We start from the raw sequence: 25,444 nt of genomic DNA on the forward strand, positions 1-25,444 counted from the left end.
TGATAGCAGCGAGGTTAAACATGGAATATGAGTATTACACGCGAATGGGAGGGGAGCACGAGTCCTTCCAGAACAAATGGGGGGCCGGCCATGCTCTCTGGTCAAGTGAGGGCGGAACCCTAAGAATACGCCTATGACAACGGCCGCGACAAGCCGCGTGTATAGCGCGGACACGGGAAGTGCATGGGTCTCTGCCCGTGCAAGCGACCGGCGACGGCACGTGCGGGGCAGCTGCGCGCGCTGGTGGTGGCGCTCCAAGCCGCGCGATGCGTGGAGCAGCGCGACGCGTGGAGCAGCGGCCCCCCCCACCACCCCCCCCTCCCCCCCCCCCCGTCCCTTCCCCCCCCCCCTGCCCCCCCCCCCTCCCCTGTCCCCTCCCCCCACCCCCCCCCTCCCCTGTCCCCTCCCCCCACCCCCCCCCCACCCCCCCCCCCCCCCAGGGGAGAGCCGGCGTGCACGCGCGTCCATGGCAGTCTGGTGCGCCCGATGGAGAGCCGTTCCTGGGAGGACCCCTACGGACGGCGAGCACGGGCGGGGCAAGAAGTGGACGAACTGAAACACGGCGCGAACGGCGCTCCAGCAGCCCGGATGGGCAATTTGTGCGCGCCGTTGCGTGGCACCGGCGACTGATTTACGGCGCGATGCTGGGAGAGTCGGCGTGCACGCGCGTCCGTGGCGGTCTGGCGCGGCCGTTGGTGAGCCTTTCCTGAGAGGACCCCCTATGGACGGCGAGCACGGGCGGAGCAAGAAGTGGACGAACTGAGACACGGCGCGAACGGCGCTCCAGCGGCCCGGAAGGGCAACTTGTGCGCGCCGTCGCGAAGCACGGGCGATTTGATTTACGGCGCGATGCGCTGTACGCGACACCACGCATGACACTGACGAATGAAAAACAGTAGACTTGGCGGCATGACGCGCGTGAGGGACGAGAATGGCGCGCGCGCGGGACGGGGGTTCTTCCCGATCGTTGTCTCTCTTCCGAAGCCGGACTCAGAATCCAAACCGGCGCGCGGTGGTACATTCAAAATAAGACCGCCAGTCATGGCAAAATCAGCGACGCGAGATGCGCGGATGACGTAATGCGCGCGCGAGACGAGGTTTTTACCCCGGGATGCTCCAGTTTTCCTCGAAGTGTTGTTTGTTTGTTTTGTTTGTTTGTTGTTTGTTAGCTCGGGCCGAATGTGGCAGAGCGACACCTGACACGCAACAGCTGTGGCAGCTTTTTGCTGTCACGGTAATAAAGACGCTTTAAAAGTCAAAAAGTCTGTCTTTGTCTCTCTCTCTCTCTGTCTCTCTCTCTCTCTCTCTCGTTGTCTCTCTCTCTCTCTCTCTTGCTCTCTGTCTCTCTCTCTCTGTCTCTCTCGCTGTCTCTCTCTGTCTCTCTCTCTCTGTCTCTCTCGCTGTCGCCCGCCCACTTCCTCCCGCTAGGACAGCAGCGTCCAGAGCTGGCGCGGCTCCAGCCAGGGCCCGCCGCTCTCCACTGGCCGGTCCCTGCGCGCTTCCGCGTTCTGCTGCTTCAGCAGCCACGAGCGCACCAGCGGCCTGGCGTCGAACCACTCCAGCGGGGGGCCATTGCACTTGATCCAGAGCAGGTTGGCCAGGTGCTCGTCGCCATCCTCATCCAGGTCATCCTCGTCCTCGTCGACGTCATCGTCGTCGTCGACCTTTTCTTCTTTGATGCCATAAATCCGGTGGTTCTGCTTGCGGTTCCAGCGGCGCTGCTGCTGCTGCTGGTGACGGTCGAGGAGAGAGTCCGCGCGCTGGCGCGACGCGGCCACGTCGGCGAGCGCGGCGGTGACGCGTGCGCACTCGGCACTGCACGTGGGCAGCGTGGCGATCGCCACCTCCAGCCTGCTCAGTGCGCCGCCCTCCGGCACGGCCGCGCCGCGCTGCCGGCTCCGGAACTGCGAGGCGCAGTCGAGCGGCGGCAGGCGCAGCCGCCGGGCGAGGCGCGCCACCTCGTCCTCCTCGAAGGAGGGCGGCCGCTTCCCATCCCCCGCGTTGTCCTCCCCCTGCCGCCGCTTCCACAGCTTGGGGTCGAGCACGGAGACGAGCTCGAACGCGTCGACGGGGAAGCGCGCCATGAGGACGTTGGCGAGAGTCTGGTAGAACCGCGCCGTGTCCAGCCCGCCGCCGCCGTCGTCGTCGTCGTCCACCACCACACCCTTGAAGAGGCCGTCGGCCAGCCGCTGCTCGGCCCTGTTCAAAGACTTGCCGCCACCATCCCGCAGGGACGCGACGGCGGCGATGGCGCGACGCACGGCCCAGAGCGCGTCGCACGCGGTGGCGCGCGCGTCCTGCAGCGTGCCGGCCAGCGTGCGCAGCTCGCGCAGCGCGTCCTTCGCGGCCGCCAGGTGCCGCACGAACGCGGCGCTCTCGAGGCGGGCGCGCAGACGCCGGTACGCCTCCCGCTCGTCGGGCGCGCGCGACGGGTCGGCGGAGGCGCGGGCGAAGTGCGTGTGCAGCGCCGTGTAGCCGCGCCACGCGGCGCGGGCGCACGCGAACGTCGACGCCGCGTGGCGCCCGTCGGCCGGCGTCACGGCGGCGACGCGCGCCACTTCCGCGCCGAAGTCCGGCGCCGCCGCCGCCAGCTCGCCGGCATTCCTCGGCGAGCGCGCGCACAGCTCGGCGGACGCCGTCACCAGCGAGCCGAGCCGGTCGGCGGCGCCGCTCGCCAGCAGGCAGCGCGACGCGTCCCGCTCCAGCCTGTGCGCCACGCAGCCCAGCCACAGCAGGAGGCGCGGGAACGCCTTCTGGAAGTGCGCGCCGATGCCGCGCAGGGCGGGGATGTCGGCCGACGGGCCCTCGCTGGCGCCGGCCAGCAGCCTGTCGTCGAGCGCGGCGCGGCCCAGCTTGTCCTCGAGGCGGCGCACCACGGCGCGCGCCGCCTCCTCGGCGCTCGTGCCGTCGGGGAGGCGCACGAGGTCGAGCAGCGCGTTGTCCACGGACGCCGCGGCGCCGACGCGCGCCCGCACCAGCACGGCGGCGAAGCGGCGGCGCGCGAACGAGCAGCCGTCGACGAGCACCGAGAAGCAGTCGGCGCCGCCCACCAGGTGCGCCGTCAGCTTGGCCTCCATCTCCGCGCGGACGTGCGCGATGATGCGCAGGCAGCCGTGCGCGCCGCCCGCCCGCCCGAGCCGCGCGCCGCCGAGCTCCTGCAGCGCGCACAGGGAATCGTGCCGGCAGGCGCGCAGGTCTTCCTTGGCCACGAGGTACGCCGTGCGGAAGGCGCGCTCCGTCTCCGAGAACAGCCTGCTTTTGGAGTCCACCACGTGCCTAGGCGGTGGCGGTGTCGGTGCGCGAGGGGCCGGTCGCGTCGTCTCGTGGACGGCGCTGATATAACTCGCCTGGCGGTGCGCCTTGGTGTCGCGGTGCTCGTACACTTTCTTGCGCAGCTTCTTCTTGTCCTTGGCCCACACCATGCCGGCGCGCCACTCCTTAGCGAGGAAGACCCCCTGCCGCTTGTAGACCACCACGCTCGCCTCCCTGCAGATGGCGCAGCCGATGCCCTCCTGGCTGCGGAACAGCCACTTGGCGCGGCCCTGCCACGCGCGGAACTCGTCGTCCGACCACGGGAAGCACCGCTTCACTGTTGCGCCAGCCTGCTGCTGCTGTGGCTGTTGCTGCTGGTGTTTCTGCTGCTGGTAGTGTTGTTGCTGGTGCTGCTGTAGCCGCCGCTGTTGCGATAACGACGCCGATTTTGCCACTGCTGTCGCTGCGGCCGTCCTGCTGCTCCTCCGCATGGGCTCACGGCCGACCGCTCCCGGTTTGACATCAGACGCCGACCACGAACTCTGGGTGCCTTCGTTCGCCATCAGCTCCGCGCCGCCGATGCCGCCACCGACGCCGCCGCTATCCGGCACGAGTTCGAGTTTGACGTCGGCAGGCTCCGGCACGAACTCGAGCTTGACGACCGGCGACAGGGGGCTCGGTGAGAGGCCGTATGGTGGCGCGGCGAGGTCGGGCGTCCGTTCGGCTTCGCGACATCTCCCCGAGGACGGGTTCCTGCCGCTGAAGGCGCCTTGAACGTCGCAGATGGACATGTCCAGAGAGGCCGGGCCTGCGGCAGCGTTCAAAGGGCGGCGGACGACTCTGTCCAGTGGCCCCCGGCTGGCCTGTGTGTGTGGAATAAATGTGGGAACACGAGGAGGCGATGGGATGGGAAGGAAAGGGAAGAATGCAACATGGCCTGGCGGTAGCAAGTTCGCTGCTTAGTGCAGCGGTTGGAATCCCGCAGGACGCCCTGGTTATTACTGTGGATGTATTAACCATAAAAATCGCGTGGATTTTTCTCTGGGTCTTTCCGTTTCCCCCCCCCCCACATTTATAATCAACGTGCGTTTAAAGTATTTGGCTGCTGCTATAAAATTTCACGTAACGATAAGCCACTTCGTTGAGCTATCATTTGTGGCCAGGTCGCATCTGAAAAAGAGCTATACAGCTCAGTAAGCCTTACCTGGCAAAATAAAAACTAAAATTTGTTTAGTTTAGTTTTTGGTCTGATTTCTATTTACTTTACTGCTGTTTGATTATGTTTAGATTTTTTTCCTTTTGGTGACCCAGGTCACTCTTGCAAATGAAACTCCTTGGTCTCTTGAGTTCTTCCCCTGGTTAAACATAATAAACTCATTGACCAGTGTTCCTTGGGTCATTCGGTAAAGTCACGTAGATAGGTTCAAGGAAAATAACAAAAAACGTTTCGATCGCAACACAAGCGGTCGTCATCATCCCTTTTCCTGATGATGACCGCTTGTGTTGCGATCGAATTTTTTGTAATTTTGTTATTTTCTTTGAACCTATCTACGTGACTTTAACGAAAGACCCAAAGAATATTAATTCCTGCAGTGTAGAGTGTTTTGATTTTATTAGTCAAATACTGCCATCTGTGCCTCGAAACGACGATGGCTGTCTCAGAAATTTGGGAGTTAGCGATGTATTTTATCCTGCTGTTATACACAAATTTGGCTGTCCGCCTGATGATGCGAGTTGTAATTACTGGCTAAATGTCGTACTCAGATTGTAAATGTTGTGGATTTGCTCTCCATCACACCGGTGTGCTGTACCCGTAACGAATTGGCACGTTTAGTTTACGTGAGAAACCTTACTCATTGGCTGTGTCGGGTGGTGGCGGGTTTAACGACACATTTATATTTACGCGCTCTAACCCAAAAAAAACTATATTATGGATTCATACTCTTAGGCTTTTTCGGTAAAGTCACGTAGGTAAAAAAAAATTTTAATAGAAGTAATAATAGAAATAAAATAATAAATCACGACGTTTCGGAGGCAACACAAGCTTCCGTCTTCAGGTGGAACCGTCAGCACAATTGCTGTATCAAGGTCTCGTGGACGGCGCTGATATAACTCGCCTGGCGGTGCGCCTTGGTGTCGCGGTGCTCGTACACTTTCTTGCGCAGCTTCTTCTTGTCCTTGGCCCACACCATGCCGGCGCGCCACTCCTTAGCGAGGAAGACCCCCTGCCGCTTGTAGACCACCACGCTCGCCTCCCTGCAGATGGCGCAGCCGATGCCCTCCTGGCTGCGGAACAGCCACTTGGCGCGGCCCTGCCACGCGCGGAACTCGTCGTCCGACCACGGGAAGCACCGCTTCACTGTTGCGCCAGCCTGCTGCTGCTGTGGCTGTTGCTGCTGGTGTTTCTGCTGCTGGTAGTGTTGTTGCTGGTGCTGCTGTAGCCGCCGCTGTTGCGATAACGACGCCGATTTTGCCACTGCTGTCGCTGCGGCCGTCCTGCTGCTCCTCCGCATGGGCTCACGGCCGACCGCTCCCGGTTTGACATCAGACGCCGACCACGAACTCTGGGTGCCTTCGTTCGCCATCAGCTCCGCGCCGCCGATGCCGCCACCGACGCCGCCGCTATCCGGCACGAGTTCGAGTTTGACGTCGGCAGGCTCCGGCACGAACTCGAGCTTGACGACCGGCGACAGGGGGCTCGGTGAGAGGCCGTATGGTGGCGCGGCGAGGTCGGGCGTCCGTTCGGCTTCGCGACATCTCCCCGAGGACGGGTTCCTGCCGCTGAAGGCGCCTTGAACGTCGCAGATGGACATGTCCAGAGAGGCCGGGCCTGCGGCAGCGTTCAAAGGGCGGCGGACGACTCTGTCCAGTGGCCCCCGGCTGGCCTGTGTGTGTGGAATAAATGTGGGAACACGAGGAGGCGATGGGATGGGAAGGAAAGGGAAGAATGCAACATGGCCTGGCGGTAGCAAGTTCGCTGCTTAGTGCAGCGGTTGGAATCCCGCAGGACGCCCTGGTTATTACTGTGGATGTATTAACCATAAAAATCGCGTGGATTTTTCTCTGGGTCTTTCCGTTTCCCCCCCCCCACATTTATAATCAACGTGCGTTTAAAGTATTTGGCTGCTGCTATAAAATTTCACGTAACGATAAGCCACTTCGTTGAGCTATCATTTGTGGCCAGGTCGCATCTGAAAAAGAGCTATACAGCTCAGTAAGCCTTACCTGGCAAAATAAAAACTAAAATTTGTTTAGTTTAGTTTTTGGTCTGATTTCTATTTACTTTACTGCTGTTTGATTATGTTTAGATTTTTTTCCTTTTGGTGACCCAGGTCACTCTTGCAAATGAAACTCCTTGGTCTCTTGAGTTCTTCCCCTGGTTAAACATAATAAACTCATTGACCAGTGTTCCTTGGGTCATTCGGTAAAGTCACGTAGATAGGTTCAAGGAAAATAACAAAAAACGTTTCGATCGCAACACAAGCGGTCGTCATCATCCCTTTTCCTGATGATGACCGCTTGTGTTGCGATCGAATTTTTTGTAATTTTGTTATTTTCTTTGAACCTATCTACGTGACTTTAACGAAAGACCCAAAGAATATTAATTCCTGCAGTGTAGAGTGTTTTGATTTTATTAGTCAAATACTGCCATCTGTGCCTCGAAACGACGATGGCTGTCTCAGAAATTTGGGAGTTAGCGATGTATTTTATCCTGCTGTTATACACAAATTTGGCTGTCCGCCTGATGATGCGAGTTGTAATTACTGGCTAAATGTCGTACTCAGATTGTAAATGTTGTGGATTTGCTCTCCATCACACCGGTGTGCTGTACTCGTAACGAATTGGCACGTTTAGTTTACGTGAGAAACCTTACTCATTGGCTGTGTCGGGTGGTGGCGGGTTTAACGACACATTTATATTTACGCGCTCTAACCCAAAAAAAACTATATTATGGATTCATACTCTTAGGCTTTTTCGGTAAAGTCACGTAGGTAAAAAAAAATTTTAATAGAAGTAATAATAGAAATAAAATAATAAATCACGACGTTTCGGAGGCAACACAAGCTTCCGTCTTCAGGTGGAACCGTCAGCACAATTGCTGTATCAAGGTCTCTTGGGACTTCTCTCTTTACTTGATACAGCAATTGTGCTGTGACGGTTCCACCTGAAGAAGGAAGCTTGTGTTGCCTCCGGAATGTCGTGATTTAGTATTTTATTTATATTATTACTTCTATTAATTTTATTTTTATTTTTTACCTACGTGACTTTACCGAAAAAGCCTAAGAGTATGAATCCTTGCAGTCACGAAAGCTTCAAATCTAGAATATATTATGGATGTTGTACCAGTTAAAAGGGTAAAAACCTACTACTATATTTTGCCACTGGTAAAAGAGATCTCATAGTGTAAATGCTTACCCCGAGCTCTCAAGACTCTGATATTGCACTGTGTTTGAGTTGTACGCCTTCTGGTGTCATCTGGTCCAACACCAATGGGGACTAGGCTCTAAAGAAAGCCATCTCGGGTGTGGACCAATCAACTTCAAGGACAGTGCATATTATTATCATTATCAGAGTTGCTTCTTTTTGTTTGCTTTTTTGACTACTTGTGTTGTGGTTATTGCAAACATGATGCCTTGAATAAAGGTGTCAGTTTTGTACCAGTTTAAAAGGGTAAAAACCTACTACTATATTTTGCCACTGGTAAAAGAGATCTCATAGTGGATGTTATCCTGTTTATTGTTTTTAAACATACGGTCTTTTTTCGTATGCAGGAGGTTTCATGGCTAAAAGGACCAATCTGGCTGTGACACGGATCCTTGCTCAGTGATTGTAGGGATGTGTGGACACGTTGTTCTGTGTCCCAGTTTGACAGCAGAGGTCTCACTCCGAATCAGTCGAGTGGAATTATCTTTTCATCGGCTGCTTAACGCTGTGTGGAAGCTACCTGGTCCGTCGCTTCACACAAAGCTTCGGGGCTTCTCATTCCCTCCCTTCTCTACGCTTGCGAAACGTGGATCTCCCTAATGGAGCATCTTCACCAGTTAGAAATATTTAGCTTGTCCTGCCTACGATCCCTCCTGGGTTTAACCAGGCTGAATTGTGTAAGGAGCTCAGAAATCCTTGAAAGAAATGGACAATCGGTGAGCTTCTCTGGCAGGCAAGGCTGCAGTTGGCTGGGTCATGTAGCCCGCATGCCCAGCCACCGCATGGCCAAGCAGCTTTTGTTCGGCCGGAGAGAGGAGGATAAATGGTACGAGAGGATATGGAGCTGAGTGGATTTGCCAATGACTGGTACCAGTGGTGGCAAGATCGGCCTCTGTGGAGGAGGCTCGTGAAAAGACGCCACTGGGCAGGTGGAGTCAGTCGCCCTCTAATAACAACAGAGAGGAGAGGAGCGATGCTCACAACAATGAACGGAATGCCAGGCGGCTAAAACACATCAAGTTGGCACAGTAGGAGCACAAGTGGTGCATCGGCCAGTCATCTCAGTCAGTCAACTCATGGCACCTGGTTCAGTCCAGTGACCCCCTGTCAGCGAGTCTTCGACACTTCACGTGGCCTTAAAGTGCATATAGCCTGGGATAAGTGCTGTGGAGATGTCACTGCCACTTAGTGGCGAATGGCAGTTGTTGTTGTATCCCTAGCAGCAGAGCTTTCTCGTCTCTGTAGGGCGCTATGCAGGCACAGATCCCCATTATCCAGCTGTCCAAGCCCCTTGTGCAACGCTTCTCTCCAGTTGGCCCTCTCCTGGGCCATTTCCCGCCAACCAGGGATAGGAAGGCCACAGTACATTAGCGTAAGGCGCCCACGGTGGCGAGATGTTAACTACCTCACCTGGTATACAGGTGGTTGTGGGTTACACCCCGACGCTTGCTACACATTTGGAGTTTGCATGTCTCGCTCTCTAACCCCGTGGTCGCGTGGTTTTTCTCTAGGTCCTATATACATTTCCACTTGATAAGCCGTTTCGTTGACCTATCATATGTGGCCAGGTCACTTCTGAAAAAAGAGCTATATAGCTCAGTGGGGACTTAACCAGTTAAATAAATAAAATAGTTTAGTATATATTTTTTAGGGTATCTCATACCTGTCAACCCATAAGGTTTACCTGTATTCTTGTACAGGGAAATTGAGTTTTCACGTCCACACGGCGTACAGCCGTTTCAATATGGGCAACATTTTTTTTGTCTATTTGTTTGTGTTTTTCCCTTGTGATGGGACTTTGTAGGATGAATGTTGAGATTGATAAGGGCACGACGTGACCAATGAGGTCTGAATTGGTCTGTAATAAGATAGGCACTGATAAGGGGTTGACAGGTATAGACTATCTTTTGAACTCAGGAGGGGGTGGTATTTTGACCGGCTGCCCTGGTCGAGTTCGACAGTCCCAAGCTGCTTTGCAATGATGCGGTAAGTCTCTGAAATCCTCATTGCAAGTCCGGCCCATCACAACTGAATTTCAATGTCCAGTGACCTCATCGTTGTCGTCACCTAAATTAGCATACAACCGCGTGACACGAAGTCACACCCCCCCCGCCCAGACATAAATTAACATAAATTATGTGACGGGGAGAAACAAATTCGGGCTAAACGATTAATTGATTTTAAATCAAAATTTGAAACAATGCGATTAGCAAATCACAAAGGCTGCGATTTTTTGCGATATGAAAAGTCCTCTTACTTTATTACTGGAATTGCTTTATTTTATTATAACTTTTTTATTTAACTTAACAATTGTTCTATGTTCGATTGTTCTATTTCAATTATTTTTTTTAAAGAAATACATGTTGGAAGCAATTCACATCTTTTAAGTTCTCATCCTTGCATTCGAATATCTAGAGCAGTTCATATTTTGATGGTATCATGTGGTAATGCTCCATCACGTGTTTTAAATCTATTACGCAGTGAATATTGAACTGAAGTTTGATCGCAAATCAATTCGCAATATCTGTCAGTAAAATCGCAGATATTTTCCCCAAATCGTTCAGCCCGAGAAAAAAAACCCCACCTCCAATATAATTAGCATAATAGCAGTCACGCGACACCCAGCGACGTCATCCGAGCCCCGCCCCCCCCGCATATGATTAGCATAATCCAAACCACGCGACCCTCACCACTAATAAACATGACGTCACCCCCAAAAGAAACGGGGAGGGCGGCGACGTTTACGGGGAGCAGCCAATGGGAGCTCGACCCGGGGGCGGGGCCCGCGCGTGCGCACTCGCGCGCCCCCCTCAAAATGGTGACGAGACGGCGCAGCGCGGAGCGGGGAGGACGCGGCGCGGACGAGCGCTAGGAGCGGCGCGCAGCGGGCAGCTGCCTCCCCCCTAATGCTGAGGTAAAAATGAGCGAAAACGAAAAGGAAAGAAGAGAGAAAACCCGTGGGGAGACCGTCCGTTGCGTTAAAGCGTGCTTATGTTAATTGTTTATTTTACATTTTTTCGCGCGCGTGGGGGGGTGGTTCTGGCGCCAAAAAAACCGCCGTCTCCGAGCGGCGCGCGCACGGCCGCCATTTTTCTCCTCCCCGTTGCGTTTTCGCGCCTTTTTTGCGTCGCCTCAGCCACGACCAAAATGCAACGAGGGCTAAGATAAAACATCGACGACGATAATAAAGAATAACACGGAAACGGGAACCCCCCCCTCCCCCCAGACGAACGATCACGAAGCCTCCCCTCAAAATAAAAACAATGTCGCCAAACGTCACGCGTCGTGTTGTGCGCGATGTGGGGCCGTGACGCTCCTCACCCTCCTCCTCGGCGCGGCCGCGTCTGCGTCATGGCCGCCTCCCTCCTCCTCACAACGCCTCCCCCCACCACCACCACTTCCTCCGTCTTCTCCTCTTCCTCCCGCACGCGATTAATCTCCTCCGCTTCTCGTGGCGATGGCTGCTGCGTCCGTTCGCTTAGCGTCGGGCGGCCGAGAGAGCGCGGGGAGGAGCCGGCGCCGCCGCTGTCGCCTTCGGTTGTTGACGACGCGAATGGGCGCCGTGTCGTCGTCGTCAACGCAGCGGCGCCAGGGGGAACTAACCCTCGTGCCGCTCGACAAAGCCTCCCGTGCGATGTGTGTGGGAATGTGGGAATATGTGGGGATGTTTGTGGGTAAGGGAGAGTGTAATTCCTTACCAGAGTCGTGTGCTCCCCACCCACCACCACCAACCGACTCGCATCATAATTTGTGTTATGGATGATGATGATAAATATAACTCGCCTCAATGTGGGTGTAGTTTCTCACCATTACGGTGTGCCAGTTTCTCTTTATGACACTAATACTGTAGTAAGCTGTTTATAAAGTAATTCCAACACCCCAACCCCACGTGCATGGGAACAGATGAGTTGTGTTTGCCGGCCTTGTCGCCATGCAAACAACAACAACATTGTAACCGATGACGTTCACATATCACGTTTAAATGTATAGATTTTAATTTAACATTGTTTTGGAAATGAGGGGCGCCTTTTAGGACGGTACTGTTAGGGTTAAAGTGTTAGTAGTATTCCCTTATATCACCAGATAATACAGGTCAATTGTAATATGACATTACAAAATTAGTATTGTTGTTCTTGCAAAGTACTCCATGAAGATTTACACGCATCAGAGTTGTAAATGAGTAGGTCTGTTCAACAGGGTTGTAGCCAAGAACGCCAACTTATGCCCTCTTAAGTTGGTAAATGTAACTAGGCAACGATAAGTCTCGGCTCTTTTCCAATAAACGGAAGTATAAAATGTGCAGTCACCTGGGTGATGTATGAGATTTGGTGCACACAAAGTGCTTATTATGAAGTTAATTCCTTTATTGTTAATCGTAACCGTCAATACTTGTAGATTAAGACGTTTTCCTTACTAAATTTAGTGTAAAGCGTTTATTTCTGGGTCTCTGAACAAGTGGAAATTTCACGTTTCTAAGTGACCTTAGGACACTTTCTGAATTTGGAATTATTGTTGTGGTAAGGTGCGAAAGTTTGTAACTTGCACAAACGACGAGTGATTTGCAAGGTATTGTGTGGATTTAAGCTATAATTTTAAGATAAATTAAATACATTGATCTGCAATTTAGGCAGATAACGAGGAATTTGTGTGGATTTTCTAGAATACTCGCAATCCCACAGCGTAAAAACCTGCAGGCTTTTATACAAGTTATGCAGTAATATTGGAGTATCATTTGACAACCTTGTCTGTTAAATATCAACTGTTATTGTATAAATATTGTTTTCAGACAGGCTACGCTTTGCGTGCGTTTTATTGACTTGAGTTTGTTTATTATTTGTTTAAGAGCCTGAGCGCTGGCAGGTAAATAAAGATGTAACATGCTAAAACGTAAATACTGTAAGCTTAACTTAAAATCTAATATATAAAATTCTTCAAACCCACTAAGCAGCTGCGTATTTTGAGATGGTGATGAGGAAATCGCAGAGCCTGTAGAGTTTCTAGATTATTCTTATAACACCTTAAGCTTATTTAGCATTGCACACAAACGAGTCTTCTTACACAATATTTGGTTATGGACTAAATGATAATCTTAACATCCTCGTTCAAATATTGTTGTCAGAAAATATACAATTATGTTGCTAGTTATTTATTTTTGACTGAAGAATTATTATTAGTTAGATATAATGAGCGTTGAACTGGGTTATAGGTGAAAGTTCACTACTGATATGTGGAGTCCAGCCCACATTAAACTTTATTTTAATGAATCGGGGTGTACGGTACTGTATAAGCTAACTTTTGCTTTGAAATGTCTTTTTAGGGTGTATTGGTAGCTTGTGAGCACATTCTCCACTACTACAGCAGTCAGAACCAGGTCGAAGGTTTGCTTTGTGTAATCACCCGGTACATTAATTGTTATTGGGCATCGCCAGTGGACCTATCTGCTGAAGAGTGGGTAGGTACTATTATAATTTACTACTATAATGAGACAAGAATGTCTGTGTGTCCCGCGCATGACGTCACTCCACTTCGGCCAGCCCCCATTAATAATCATGAACAGGTGACATCTTCCAAATCGACACCCCCCTCCATTAATAATAATTAGCGGGTGACGTCACTCCACATGGGGGGCCTAGGCCCCTCCTCCCCCCTCCTCACCGCCAACTTAAAACCCTCACGATGAAGGCAGAACCCTCACGTCACGCGATCTCCATAACGCTGTTGAGACGTAGAAGTAAAAAGGACGTCATGATGAACAAGGGATTATAACCTTTAAATGAAATAAATCTGTCACCGCGGCCTTACAAATCTCACATTAATTGATACAGTGAATATCACGTCGCGGTCTGCTTTTTGCTTTCAAGTTTCAGATTTACTGAAATACACCCGTCCTTGGACGGCCAAAAGGCTATTCTTTAAATAGTCTTCCAAGGAAATCCTCGACAGCAAAACCATTTTAGTAAGGGCGGTGCTTGGGAATTTCCTAAATTTCAGCAATTTTTTTTTCTTGAGCTATCATATGCAAAAATATCCTACTGCTGTGCCAGTATCATACTCCGAATTATAGCGTTTGCTAAAAACCAATACCGAGTTAAAAAATTGGCACCACTGCTTCTTGAGAAACAGCATTTACACATTTGGAAATTCGACAGGCCATGATTTATATATGCCATTAAATGGCATATATAAATGGCATATATCATTACAGTATTTGTATGCCATTTTGGAAAGGATGCATATCGAGTACATTATTAAATATATAAGGTTTCTCACACAGTTCACGGATATTCAGGGTGACTTCAAACATAGTCGTGTGTGTGACATTTTTGGTATAATATGACCAACATTTGTATGTGTATACATTTCATAGTTTACAATGAGTTCTCTGTGAAATCCCCCTTACTATTTCTCTATGTTTATTTAGGATATTATAGCAATTCTAAGCGATATGGGACTCATTTTTAACTGTGCTGTTATTATTTTTTAACAATTTTGTGGTGATGTTTTGAAGTATTGATACATGGAGGTTTCTGAAAGGAGACATTTACTTGGAGTTTAAAGGTTTTCTCCATCATTTCTCATTTGTCAAGAGTATGTTTTATAGTAAAGTAGAAAATTAATAAGCCATAATTTATTTACAACCGCTTTTTGTGTTTAGTTGCCCTTCGTCCGCACCTCCAATTAACACGGTTAGATACATACGGTGCGAAAGAAGTTCTACATTCATACATCTGCTGTATGGGATCAAGGAGATGACAAAATAACTGGCTTCAGCCAAAAGTATGACATCTGTGAATGGCGATGTTTTGTTTACATTTTCTGATATAATGTCGGCTGTTATCAGTGGCCCATGCACCCAATGTTAAGGGCTGAACAGCTTGGGTTCAGTGAGGACTTTTTGTTGACATTATTTATTCTTTATGTTTTCCCTCATGGTCAGGTGGGTGGTGGGTTGCCCAGGGGGTCATCCACGTGCTTGTCATGCCATCAAGTTTGCTGATGACTTCTGATGCAATACATATAGTTGTGGTTTCAAAGGTTTACCATTTATCGGAAGATATGGTTCGTAAAAGATCTGGCGAATTCTAAAACGAAGCTGTTGTGTGCTTATGTTAACCCCAATCGCGTCCTTTCAGATGCACTTTCTGCGGCCGTCTGGAACACTCTTCCGATATTAGGAAGCCACTGGAGCTGTGCACTTTTTAATCTAGATTGAAAGCTCATTTCTTTAGAAATTATTTTAGTGTTTAGTTTGTTGTCCTTCCCCCGCACCTCCGATTAGCACGGTTGGCTACATGAGGTGCAAAATAAGTTCTAGATACATATCCTAGAGTTGGAAATTACCAAAGACTCGCCGAATGGCTGGGAAGTTTTGTAGTGCTATAATTGAAGCATTAACAATGCCACTCGTTCAAATCCCTGTTGGAGATTGTTGGATTATGGTTAGGGTTCAATAAAATAAGAACAGTGAAGCCGTATTTTTACCCTCCGATGTCTTTAATTATCCCCCTATTTCTAATTTTCTACATCCCAGATAATCGCACAGCGAATCTTAATGACCTGGCACCTCGTATATAAAATTACGGTACTCTGTAAGGCTAATGTTTACCTGCAGGGATTGAATGAGCAATGGAGGGGGCTTCTTTTTTAGACTGATTAGACGTTTTTTTGTCTGAGAATTATGTATTTAACCGATTGACGTTGATGCTCAAGTAATGATGTGCTTCATTGGAAAGCTTGTGATGTAAATGTCGCATTTTATTAAATTTCATGGATTTTACGGTGTGGTGTCATTCAAGTAAAGGTAGCCTAATTTTTTTTATTTCTGTCCAAGCTTTCATACCATTATTGGCTTGTTTTGATACTTAGCCAGACATTTCTGTCGGCAGATGATTTAACAGGTGCTCCGATGTCAGTGTTGACGAACGATGATTTATCATGCTCTTTTTAACTTAACGGCGACCATGCCAACATTGGATTCATTACTTGCTTTCTTGAAGCACAGAATTACACATTTAATTTACATCTGCTGTTTTCACAATTGCAGGATGCTTTTTCTTTTTTAACACCAAAAATATTAGGCTCGTGACCATATCGGGCTGAATCTGTGTATTGTCCTCGGCTGGACTGGTGCAGTGTTTCAGTTTATTCCCCAAAAAACTTCAAAGTGTAAATATATTTAACATTACACAAGCAATGACAGGGAAGACAGTGGGGTTAATGACTTGTATCCACACATCGCCACCCAATGCTAAATTGGTGCACTATAGAATTAATCAAGAGATGCTCGATAAAGAAAATGCCAGTGGAAATGAAGGCCGTTTTGGATTCTGCTGTGAATTATTGTTAATGACCTATGAATTCTCGATTTTTTTCTGGACTGCAATGAAATGGGTAGTGCCCCATGTCCAACTTCTTCAAACAGAAGCACGGTGGTTGTCAAGAGGCAGAGTATTTACTCGCTTGTTCGAGCTACGTTTATAAGTACAGCTATTTCTAAGACACCATTCCAATTCGCAAGCAGTTTTGAAGAGTCATCCTTGCTCTCGTGATTGGCCTACCACTGATATAATCACACACCTTAATGGGCTGAACATGAGGCTGCAGGAAGTTTCGGTGACTCTTGGAAATGCGAGACAAAATCAAGAAACTGGACTTGTTTGCATGTCGCGTACAGAATGATCATTTCTGCGCATATCCAACATTGTAAGGGTTTCTGTCTGAGAATGACCTGGTTCTTGACAACAAAATAAAAGATGCGGTTGAAGAAAATCTTATTGCTCCCAAGAAACCGTTTGAAGATTACTTTCCAGTGGAACTTGCAGACATAGCAGTATCTTCTTAGGTTTTTTCGGTAAAGTCACGTAGAAAGTAAAATAAAATAAAAACAAAAATCACGACGTTTCGGAGGCAACACAAGTCTCCGTCATCAGGTGGGACCGTCACAGCCAGATTAGCTGTATCAAGTGAGGCAATGATTCAAGATGTAATCCCTTAAAAGCGAGTTGAGGGGGGAGGGAGAGGGAGGGGGGAGCTCATCAGACTATGGTAGCCAATGAAAGGAACGTATCGGGAGGGAGGGGGGGCGAGGCCAAAAGGGTGGGCGATGGACGTGGAAGCGCTTGTGCGCAAGCGGCCAATTACTGCACACGCCAACACAATGGAGCGATTGTGCGCAAGCGGCCAGCCACTGCACCCGCCAACACAATGGGCAGAGAGGAGGAGGGGAGGTCTAATACACATGATAGACAAAAGAACGAAAATGATGATGGGCACAAACTTAGGGGGAGCTCATCAGACTATGGTAGCCAATGAATGGAACGTATCGGGAGGGAGGGGGGGCGGGGGGGGGGGCGAGGCCAAAAGGGTGGGCGAGGCCAAAAGGGTGGGCGATGGACGTGGAAGCGCTTGTGCGCAAGCGGCCAATTACTGCACACGCCAACACAATGGAGAGAGAGGGGGAGGGGGTGTCTGATACACATGATAGACAAAAGAACGAAAATGCCCATGTTTATACCAATGCTGGCTGAACAATGAAGAGAGTACTGTTAAAATAACTGGGGATGTTAACACTCGGTAAAGTACAGTAAAATAGTGCCTGTCAGATAAGATGGTCCAAAAAATTTGTGATTAAGTCTTTACTAAGTTTGTACCCATCATCACGGTTGAAATTATGTCTGTGTTTGTATATTTGTATGGCTTCGTGTACAAACCTTTGATGGTAGCCGAAGCCATACAAATATACAAACACAGACATAATTTCAACCGTGATGATGGGTACAAACTTAGTAATCATTGGAAAGATGTTATCAACCACGCAAAAAAGACTTAATCACAAATTTTTTGGACCATCTTATCTGACAGGCACTATTTTACTATACTTTACCGAGTGTTAACATCCCATTGTGTTGGCGTGTGCAGTAATTGGCTGCTTGCGCACAAGCGCTTCCACGTCCATCGCCCACCCTTTTGGCCTCGCCCCCCCTCCCTCCCGATACGTTCCTTTCATTGGCTACCATAGTCTGATGAGCTCCCCCCTCCCTCTCCCTCCCCCCTCAACTCGCTTTTAAGGGATTACATCTTGAATCATTGCCTCACTTGATACAGCTAATCTGGCTGTGACGGTCCCACCTGATGACGGAGACTTGTGTTGCCTCCGAAACGTCGTGATTTTTGTTTTTATTTTATTTTACTTTCTACGTGACTTTACCGAAAAAACCTAAGAAGATGATTCCTTGCAGTCACGAAAGCTTCAAATCTAGAAGACATAGCAGTATTTTATTATGCTCTTTTCTAACTACATACCTGTTTGGAGCAGGACTTTTTCATCACTTGCCACCCTCAAAATCCAAATACAGAAGTAGGATGAATGCTGAATTTCACCCGAGGCTAAAGCTGCCAAACGTTGCACTCGACTTCACAGAACTTTGCTCGCAGAAACAGGCACATACATCACATTGGAAATGTAAGACTGTGGTTATAAATGTGAGTAACTTGCGTTGATTTGCAAAAGAAAAAAAGTTAACCAAGTCGTTTTCCGGAGATCTCCCCGCAATTTTGAAGTAGTTCGCCAAAATAAAGTTTGAGGACCACTGGTCTCAAGGCGTACGAGGCGTCTGCAGAATTTTTGTTTAGCCCTGAGAGTTAATTGAATGTTTTGGATACAAGGGCCTAGAATTTCTGGGTGTGGTGAACCAAGAAAAGGTAGCTTTCAGGGTTGAGAGGGCATCAGGGGAGAGACCAAATAGGCGCCACTCTAGCTTGAGGGGGAGCAGCTGTCTGACAACTAATAAAGCATTGTGTGTATGTATGTATGTACGCGTGTTGTGCGTGCTTACTCGAGGCAGCAAGGCCGTGAGGCCGGATGCGGAGCCGGCAATGTCTGCCGAGCAGCACAACTCTGCCCGCAACAACCATGCGGCGGCGACGGCGGTGGCGGTGGTGGCAGCGGTGCCAGCCCTCGCTCCTGGAGCCAGTCCGGCACATCCCCAGCCCGTGCCGGTGGCGCACGCTCAGCCGCTGTCGCCCCCACTGGTGCAAGACTTGCCCGGTCAGCACACAGAGCCCAAGCGGCGTTATTCATTCGTTGGGTCATTGAATGTGCCCCATTTGTACATGTCATATGTTTCAGTAAGCGCTGCCATTGTTAAGGAGCCATTTCTTTCATTAAAGGAAGCTGTATAATCCAAATTACAAAATAAACTTGTCTTGTAGATGAATATGATGATTTTGTGGTCTTGGTTGTTCAACGTGTGTGCTAAAAGTTATCCAAAAAGGTTCTGGTCAGACACATCATTATAGCAGAAAAGAGACATCACTGCCATGAGGTAATATGACGTCAATCCAATAATGGCATAAGGGAGAGCTCTGGACATGCAACCTCGCTATTCAAATACCAGATCAGAGCTTTGTTTTTTACACTTTAAATTTATAAGCATTTTGTTAGATATAAAAAAAATATGGCAGTGCGACAGTTAAAATTTGCTTCTTTGAAGAAAATAACAATGCGATTCACCACTTAAATCCTAAGCTTCCATTTTCAACAATGGTGTGCCGGCATTAGATTTCCCACTGTACAGCATGTGCTGTGACCGATCTCGGGTCAATGGCTGCACACCTTGTGAATGTAGGTAAAAGTACAGTGGTACCTCGGTATGCGTCGTTAATTTGTTCCAGAAGATAGGACTTGTACCGAAAATGACGTATACCAAACGAATTTTTCCCATAAGAAATAAAGGGAAAGGAACATAATCCGTTCCAGAGTATAAGAAATTATATTTTATATGGCATATACATTAATGGAGTTGTATAAAATAATTTACACACTACTTATTACTAAAATGCATACATTAATTAAAATAAATGCATAAATAAATTGAAATAAAAAATAAAGTTTAACACCACTTTACCTTGCTGAGAGGAGTTGATAGCCTACGAGGATGGTGGTGAGGAAGGGGAGAAGATGTTATTTTTTGGAAGGAGAGTCCCCTTCCACTAAAACTTCAGGAAGCTGAAATTCTGGGGTTTTTTTCTTTCTTTTTTCTGTCTTTTTTTCTTGACTTGGACCTGGTTGAGGCTCCCCAGGCTTGTCAGAGCCGTAACAGTATTGTGTACGCGGTGACTCATCCCGACCCATACAAGTTCTAGCAAGCGCGTCGTATCCCAAGCAAGACGTCGTATCCCAAGACATTTTTTCTCTCGTCAAAACACGACATATACCACAATGTCGCTAATTGTTTCCAAAGCGGTCGTATCCCGAGGTATGACTGTACTCTAGTATGCGCTGTGGATTACTGAGGCTGTGGGTTAATGTCGAGTGAGTAGTGCAGTAATGGTATATAAACAAAGCATGGTAATCTTGGTGTCATCTGTCCACTTTGACATTCCCTGTTTCCATTGTAGAGTCGTAATTATATTAATAGTGTACAGGAAAACCTCGCCGAACACGGGTTACGTTCCTGGAAAATGCTATGTTGGTCAAGACCGCGTTCGACGATTAATTGACCTCATGGGAAATAGGGTTAGTTCCTGGGTCCGTAATTATAACCCACGTTCTTCTTTGAACTAATTCTTCATAATTTCCGCCCCTTATTGTAAATAAAGGATGCGGAGTCGCTCTCCATTTCTTGTGTGGGTGTACACTCTTTAATTTTCACCTCAACACAAGACCCCACCGTCTCCATTGCTCTTCCCACAGCATGGCACTCCCGCCCGATGCTTGCACCCTGGCACTGATTTTTGCCAGCCCAATGTTTGCCCTTGAACACTCAATTTAACATTAATGATTTGCCATCTAGGCGTCCGTGTGACCAACGAGTGGACGGCTATATACATGCGGCAATGCGTACAGCACTCGCCTCTCTCAAGCCTATCTAATGACTATATTTGTAACAATCTGAGCAACGTCAAACCGTGTATCACCGAAACATCACCCTTGTGTAACGGAAAGCAGACCTCCTTAAGTAAACCGTGTATAGCCGAAACGTGTTCGATAAAACCACTTACGGCGAGGTTTTCCTGTATAGTACACCATGTTTGGCAGTCTTACGCTAGTAATGTCGCTAGAGTGCGCTACAGTGGTGCGCTGAATGTAAAAAAATATTCACAGTTCAATTTTACTTAGTAATGAAGCTCAACACTTGGAGTTGCACATCAGCAGTATGTGTCTACAGAATGACGTCTATTTGCGTGTGTGGAAAATTGTAATGACAGATGAACTCATCCAAGGCGGTTGGAGTAAGTGCTGGAGCCGACGGGAGAACCGGCCCTACTTTTACAACCGCTTCACCAAGCAGTCGCTGTGGGAGCTGCCTGCGTTGGGACAGCACGATGTCATTGTAAGGGCCCCTCCTCCCTACTCCAAACCTACCTGTAGCCACATGTCTCACCAATAGACACCTGCTTTTTGTTTTATTACTACTTTCTGTGTTTCGTTGCCCTTTCGAGTTAAAATCCTCATCACCTATGAGCACGCTTGGCTACGTTCGGTGCGAAAGAAGTTCATGCATACATACACCCTTTTGACCTCATAAGTACAAGCCTCAAGGGTTCACATGGGTGACTGGGTGGCTTAGTAGGTCACCGAGCTGGGCGTGGTGGTGCATGCCTGTGTTACAGTGCTTTAGGGGCAAGGTTTCTATGTTTCTAGGTTTCATCATGTACAATGAATCCACCAGATTTGCCCTCTTTGGACTGCGAGGCAGACAGTCACAGTGCAAGAATTGGGGGGGGGGGGGTTCCTGAACCTGTCTGTGTGGCCTTTGACTATCATCCTCACGTAGGTGTGGGGTTTCTCTGTGTATTCGTTTTTTTTTTAAATCCTTTATATTAAGTTCGCTTGCTTGCGTGCTTGCTTACTTGCTTGCTTGCGTGCTTGCTTGCTTGCTTACGACCGTGCAAATCTTTCGGTCGTTTTTTAACCCACTTCCCGTGATCCAATCGAGCTGACATTTTCCACACAGACTCGTTGCGCGAGACAATTAATGTTCGTGAAAAAAAATTCCCAAAATTTTACACTTTTTAGGCAAAAAAAAATTATTTTACATATATTCAAATAAAACTCATTCATGGCTTTGGCTGAACGTGACAGTGTAAGAGCCCAGAGCGTAACCCCTCCACAGGCCGTGGCGGAGTAGCGCAGTTGGTAGCGCCCTCGCTTTCCATGCCAAAGGTCGCGGGATCGATCCCCACATCCTCCACAGGCGAATATATTTTTAAATCCTTTATATTAAGTTCGCTTGCTTGCTTAGGACCGTGCAAAATTTTGCACTGTTTAGGGAAAACAAATTAAATATTTAATTGCCAATTGCTTAATACTTGCAGACAATCATCTGACCCATAGGTGGCAGCCATCTCAAGCCAGAGGACGAGAAGACTCTAGCCGCCACGCATATAAAGGATTTATAGTGAAAAACTTTGTTTTTACGGGTTTACTTGTTTCCAAATGCAAAGCAATACTTACAAAGGAAGAGGATAAACATGTCAACGTATGATTCTTGATGATTAATAAAGCATTGTTGATCAAAGAATGTCTTTCCCCGGCACCTCCGATTAGCACGGTTGGCTACGCATGGTGCGAAAGAAGTTCAGCATACATACAATGTCGCTAATTGTTTCTGTCGCAGTGGAGCCAGCGCTGGAATGATGTTGGTTTGAAGGCTAGCAGTTTAATTAGCATAGGATTTGGTTCTCGTTCATGCACTTCCGCTTTTGCTGAAATGTGCCTGTGTTAATACGCGTGTTACCACTGTTACCGAAGAGTTTCAGTACGTCACAGGAGAGTCCCGTGTTTTACCTTTTGCCGACGGTGATAATTAGTTTTAAAAGTCTGGCTAATTGACACTTGGGCAGGAACTACAAACTTAGCATTGGAATGTTGTGAGTTAAGGTCACCTTTGGGCATTGACTTGGTGCACAATTCTTCTATGGTCTATACAGTGGGCTGCACATTTGTAGGGCACCGCAGTGGCGAGATGTTAACTACCTTGCCTCATGTTCAGGAGGCCATGGGTTCGATCCTGACCCTGACGCCTGTATATTTGGAGTTTGCGTGTTCTCCCCGTAGTCGTGTTGATTATTCTTCAGGTCCTCCAGTTTTTCTCTCTACGTTTAGACACATGCATTTACAGTATTTGGCTGCTATAAATTTCCACGCGATAAACCACTTTGTTGAGCTATAATTTGAGGCCAGGTCATTTCTGTAAAATATATAATAGCTCAGTAGGTCCTACCTGGTAAAATACAAATTTAGTTTACTTTTTTATATGAGTTATCCCCCCCCAAACCTTGAGATGTAGCTCCATTTGGATGTGATATAAATCCACAGTGCAAATCGTATTACTCCTGCTAAGTAGTTGTAGTGCATCACAAGAGATGGTCCCTACAGCTGTGTTACCAACCATTGTTACTGATGCTGTGGTGTGGTGCTTTTGTCGTGCAGTCAGATCCGCTGGGTCTGAATGCGGCCCCTGTTGGCGGGGCGCCGGGCGCACCTGCGGCGGGCGCCACCGGAGCCTCCGTCGAGGATGCTGCTCTCAGGAAGCGCCGGCTGTCGGAGGAGATCGGGGCCGGCGTCGCAGGGGCAGCGAGTGCCGTGTCCAAGCGGACCAAGGTGTGCATGGCAGGAGCTTTGAAAGAAAAGATAGTGTGTAATTAAACCCTTTTTCGTTACGAGACGTCCGCAAGTTGCAGGGTGGGTGTCCCGTTCACCGTCGGATCTTGGAGCGCGTAAGCGGTTCAGCATTATTTTTATTTAGAGGCGTAGCGCCGCTGTTTTTAAAGATATTGTACTTACCGCAGTGAACTGTCACGACACAAACGTGTACTCTATGATAGCTGCCGTTAAACTGTGCCACATGCCATCCCGCATGGCCTTGTGGGAGTTCCAGTACGTGTTCCGACTTGAAGACATGCCGATATTTCTTTCTTCCGATTCCATTCCGATGACGTGCACGTATGTGATCGGAACAGAATCGGAAGAAAAGGTGATGTACATGTACACATTCGTCATCAGTTTTGTTTTATGTTGTTTTGCGCATACACCATCGGAATTGTAAAGGATTAAAATGTAGTAATAGCTCTGTGTAATAAAATAACAGTGCTGCTTAGGTTTTCACGGTTGCGCTGTTTAGCTCTCCAATCGATGTGTTTTTAAGTTTTGCCGTGCGTTTTCGTGATGTCTGACAGTTTCGCTTCACGCACTGGGTGGAAGCTTCACTTTGTGAAGAAGTTTCAGTTGCGGAAGAAGCTTCCACAGCATGTGGAGTGAAACGTCAAACGTTGCTGCAATATAATTATAAATCAACAACAGACACGAATCCGTTTCATTGCACAAATAAAATGTTGGCCTGTCAACCTCTGGACCCTTTCAACCAGTGTTTTGCAGTTAGCATTTCCTTAAACTATCGATTTTAACTCGACTCTGAATCATCATCAGACTGTATGTAGCCTGTTAAACAAAAGCCCCTGGCTTGCCTGGTGTTACAAGGAAAAGCCATTTATGAAATTTGGGACCTCATCGGTTATGGATTTATTTCTTACGCAGGATGGCTTTCGTAACACAGCACCACTTTAATATGGGACCTTTCTTGTAGCACAACTTACGTTTGAGGAGATTGGGTTATCTGAAGGGAAACTGTTGGCTCCATATCAGATTAAAGCAGTATTCTTTTTGTCGTAGGTGCCCACGTAGCCAATTATGTTATCAGTGTTGGCTTATAATGCAGGTAATAACGACTTAATAATGTTACATATATAACTGATTGGTATTTCAATTACCCAGGATCTGATTTGGTGTCGGTGGGCTCTGAAATGCTCCTTTGCTTTTTAGCCGTCACTCCCAATGCATTCCATAAATGTTAAATTGTTTGTGTACCTGAGTAAAACCTTTTTCCATCAGCCTAACAAGAAACACAAGCAATCAATGCTTTACTATTCTTTGACTTAACTGCCAGTTGCTTTGCTCTTTCCGAGTTGAAATTTAAAGTTCTTGATTGGCAAAAGTGCTCTCTATCTCGTCTCTTAGAACCGATTCTCACCCACTAAAAGTATTGGCTTGTATTGCGTTAGTTTAGCGTGACTTTTTTTCACTGAGTTAGGCTACAAAATATTGTTATTATCAACCCTTGCGATGAGTTGATGTTTTGTTTGCTATTGATTGTCCATACCACTGTCTTCTGCCTCCAAACCCCCTTGTCTTTTTCCCCACCACTCAGTCGGAGGACGTGATGCCGGTGACTCCAGTGACGCCTGTTCCCAAGGGCTGGAAGGCGGAGGCTGGATTTGCTAGTCCCACACAGAAGCCCAAGCCTCCCACCCTGCCCTTCCCGTACGCCTTGCCAGCATGTCCCCTGCTTCCACTCCCAAGCACTGCATTGTTCTTCAGTGCTTTTGTTAAAATTTGATGTAATTATTTTGCGTTCTCTTAAGTTTGTATTCATGGCTAGCTGGTCTGGCCAGGTGGCTCACCGGAAGAGTGATTGGTTCGCAATTGGAAGGTTGCAAGTTAGAATCCTTACTTGTTTGGTGTTGATTCAGCCCACTGACCCTCCTATGTCAGTTTTTATTTTAACAACAATCTTGTTTTTTTTATGAACATTTTTTTCCCCGGCATATTTTTCAGTTTAAGTTGTTTAGTTGTGGTGTTGTACGAGGCATAAATTCAATGAGAGTGGTTGTAAGTTCTGATTTTATATGGCGTTGAGCTCATCCCATGATTTATATGGGGGTGTATGAATTGCATACCACTGAGAAGTCAACTCTCATCAGCCTA

At 48.3% G+C, this 25,444-nt stretch overlaps 2 protein-coding genes across 5 annotated transcripts in view; one reads left to right on the forward strand and one right to left on the reverse strand.

Annotated features, from left to right (window-relative positions):
• Window positions 1–442: 442 nt before the first annotated feature.
• LOC144949683 (uncharacterized) lies at window positions 443–11,393 on the reverse strand. Its single transcript, XM_078879692.1, has 3 exons — window positions 10,999–11,393; window positions 5,370–6,137; window positions 443–4,115 (listed from the first exon to the last, which is right to left on the reverse strand). The coding sequence occupies exons 2-3, from the start codon at window positions 6,063–6,065 to the stop codon at window positions 1,425–1,427; spliced, it is 3,387 nt and encodes a 1,128-aa protein (XP_078735818.1). The 5' UTR covers window positions 6,066–6,137; window positions 10,999–11,393; the 3' UTR covers window positions 443–1,424.
• The window catches only part of PCIF1 (phosphorylated CTD interacting factor 1), a 35,758-nt gene continuing 20,789 nt past the window's right edge, over window positions 10,476–25,444 (forward strand). For 3 of the 4 annotated variants that reach the window (XM_078879693.1, XM_078879694.1, XM_078879695.1), the window contains exons 1-5: window positions 10,476–10,591; window positions 18,522–18,724; window positions 20,887–21,011; window positions 23,114–23,284; window positions 24,888–25,000. In XM_078879693.1, the coding sequence (XP_078735819.1) occupies window positions 10,584–10,591; window positions 18,522–18,724; window positions 20,887–21,011; window positions 23,114–23,284; window positions 24,888–25,000 (620 nt within the window). In that variant the 5' untranslated portion in view covers window positions 10,476–10,583. Of the gene's footprint in view, window positions 10,592–18,517; window positions 18,725–20,886; window positions 21,012–23,113; window positions 23,285–24,887; window positions 25,001–25,444 lie in introns of all 4 variants that reach the window. The other variant, XM_078879696.1, reaches the window with a different exon arrangement.

This window comes from Lampetra fluviatilis, chromosome 54 (assembly GCF_964198595.1).
Source record: "Lampetra fluviatilis chromosome 54, kcLamFluv1.1, whole genome shotgun sequence".
Classification (NCBI taxonomy): domain Eukaryota; kingdom Metazoa; phylum Chordata; class Hyperoartia; order Petromyzontiformes; family Petromyzontidae; genus Lampetra; species Lampetra fluviatilis.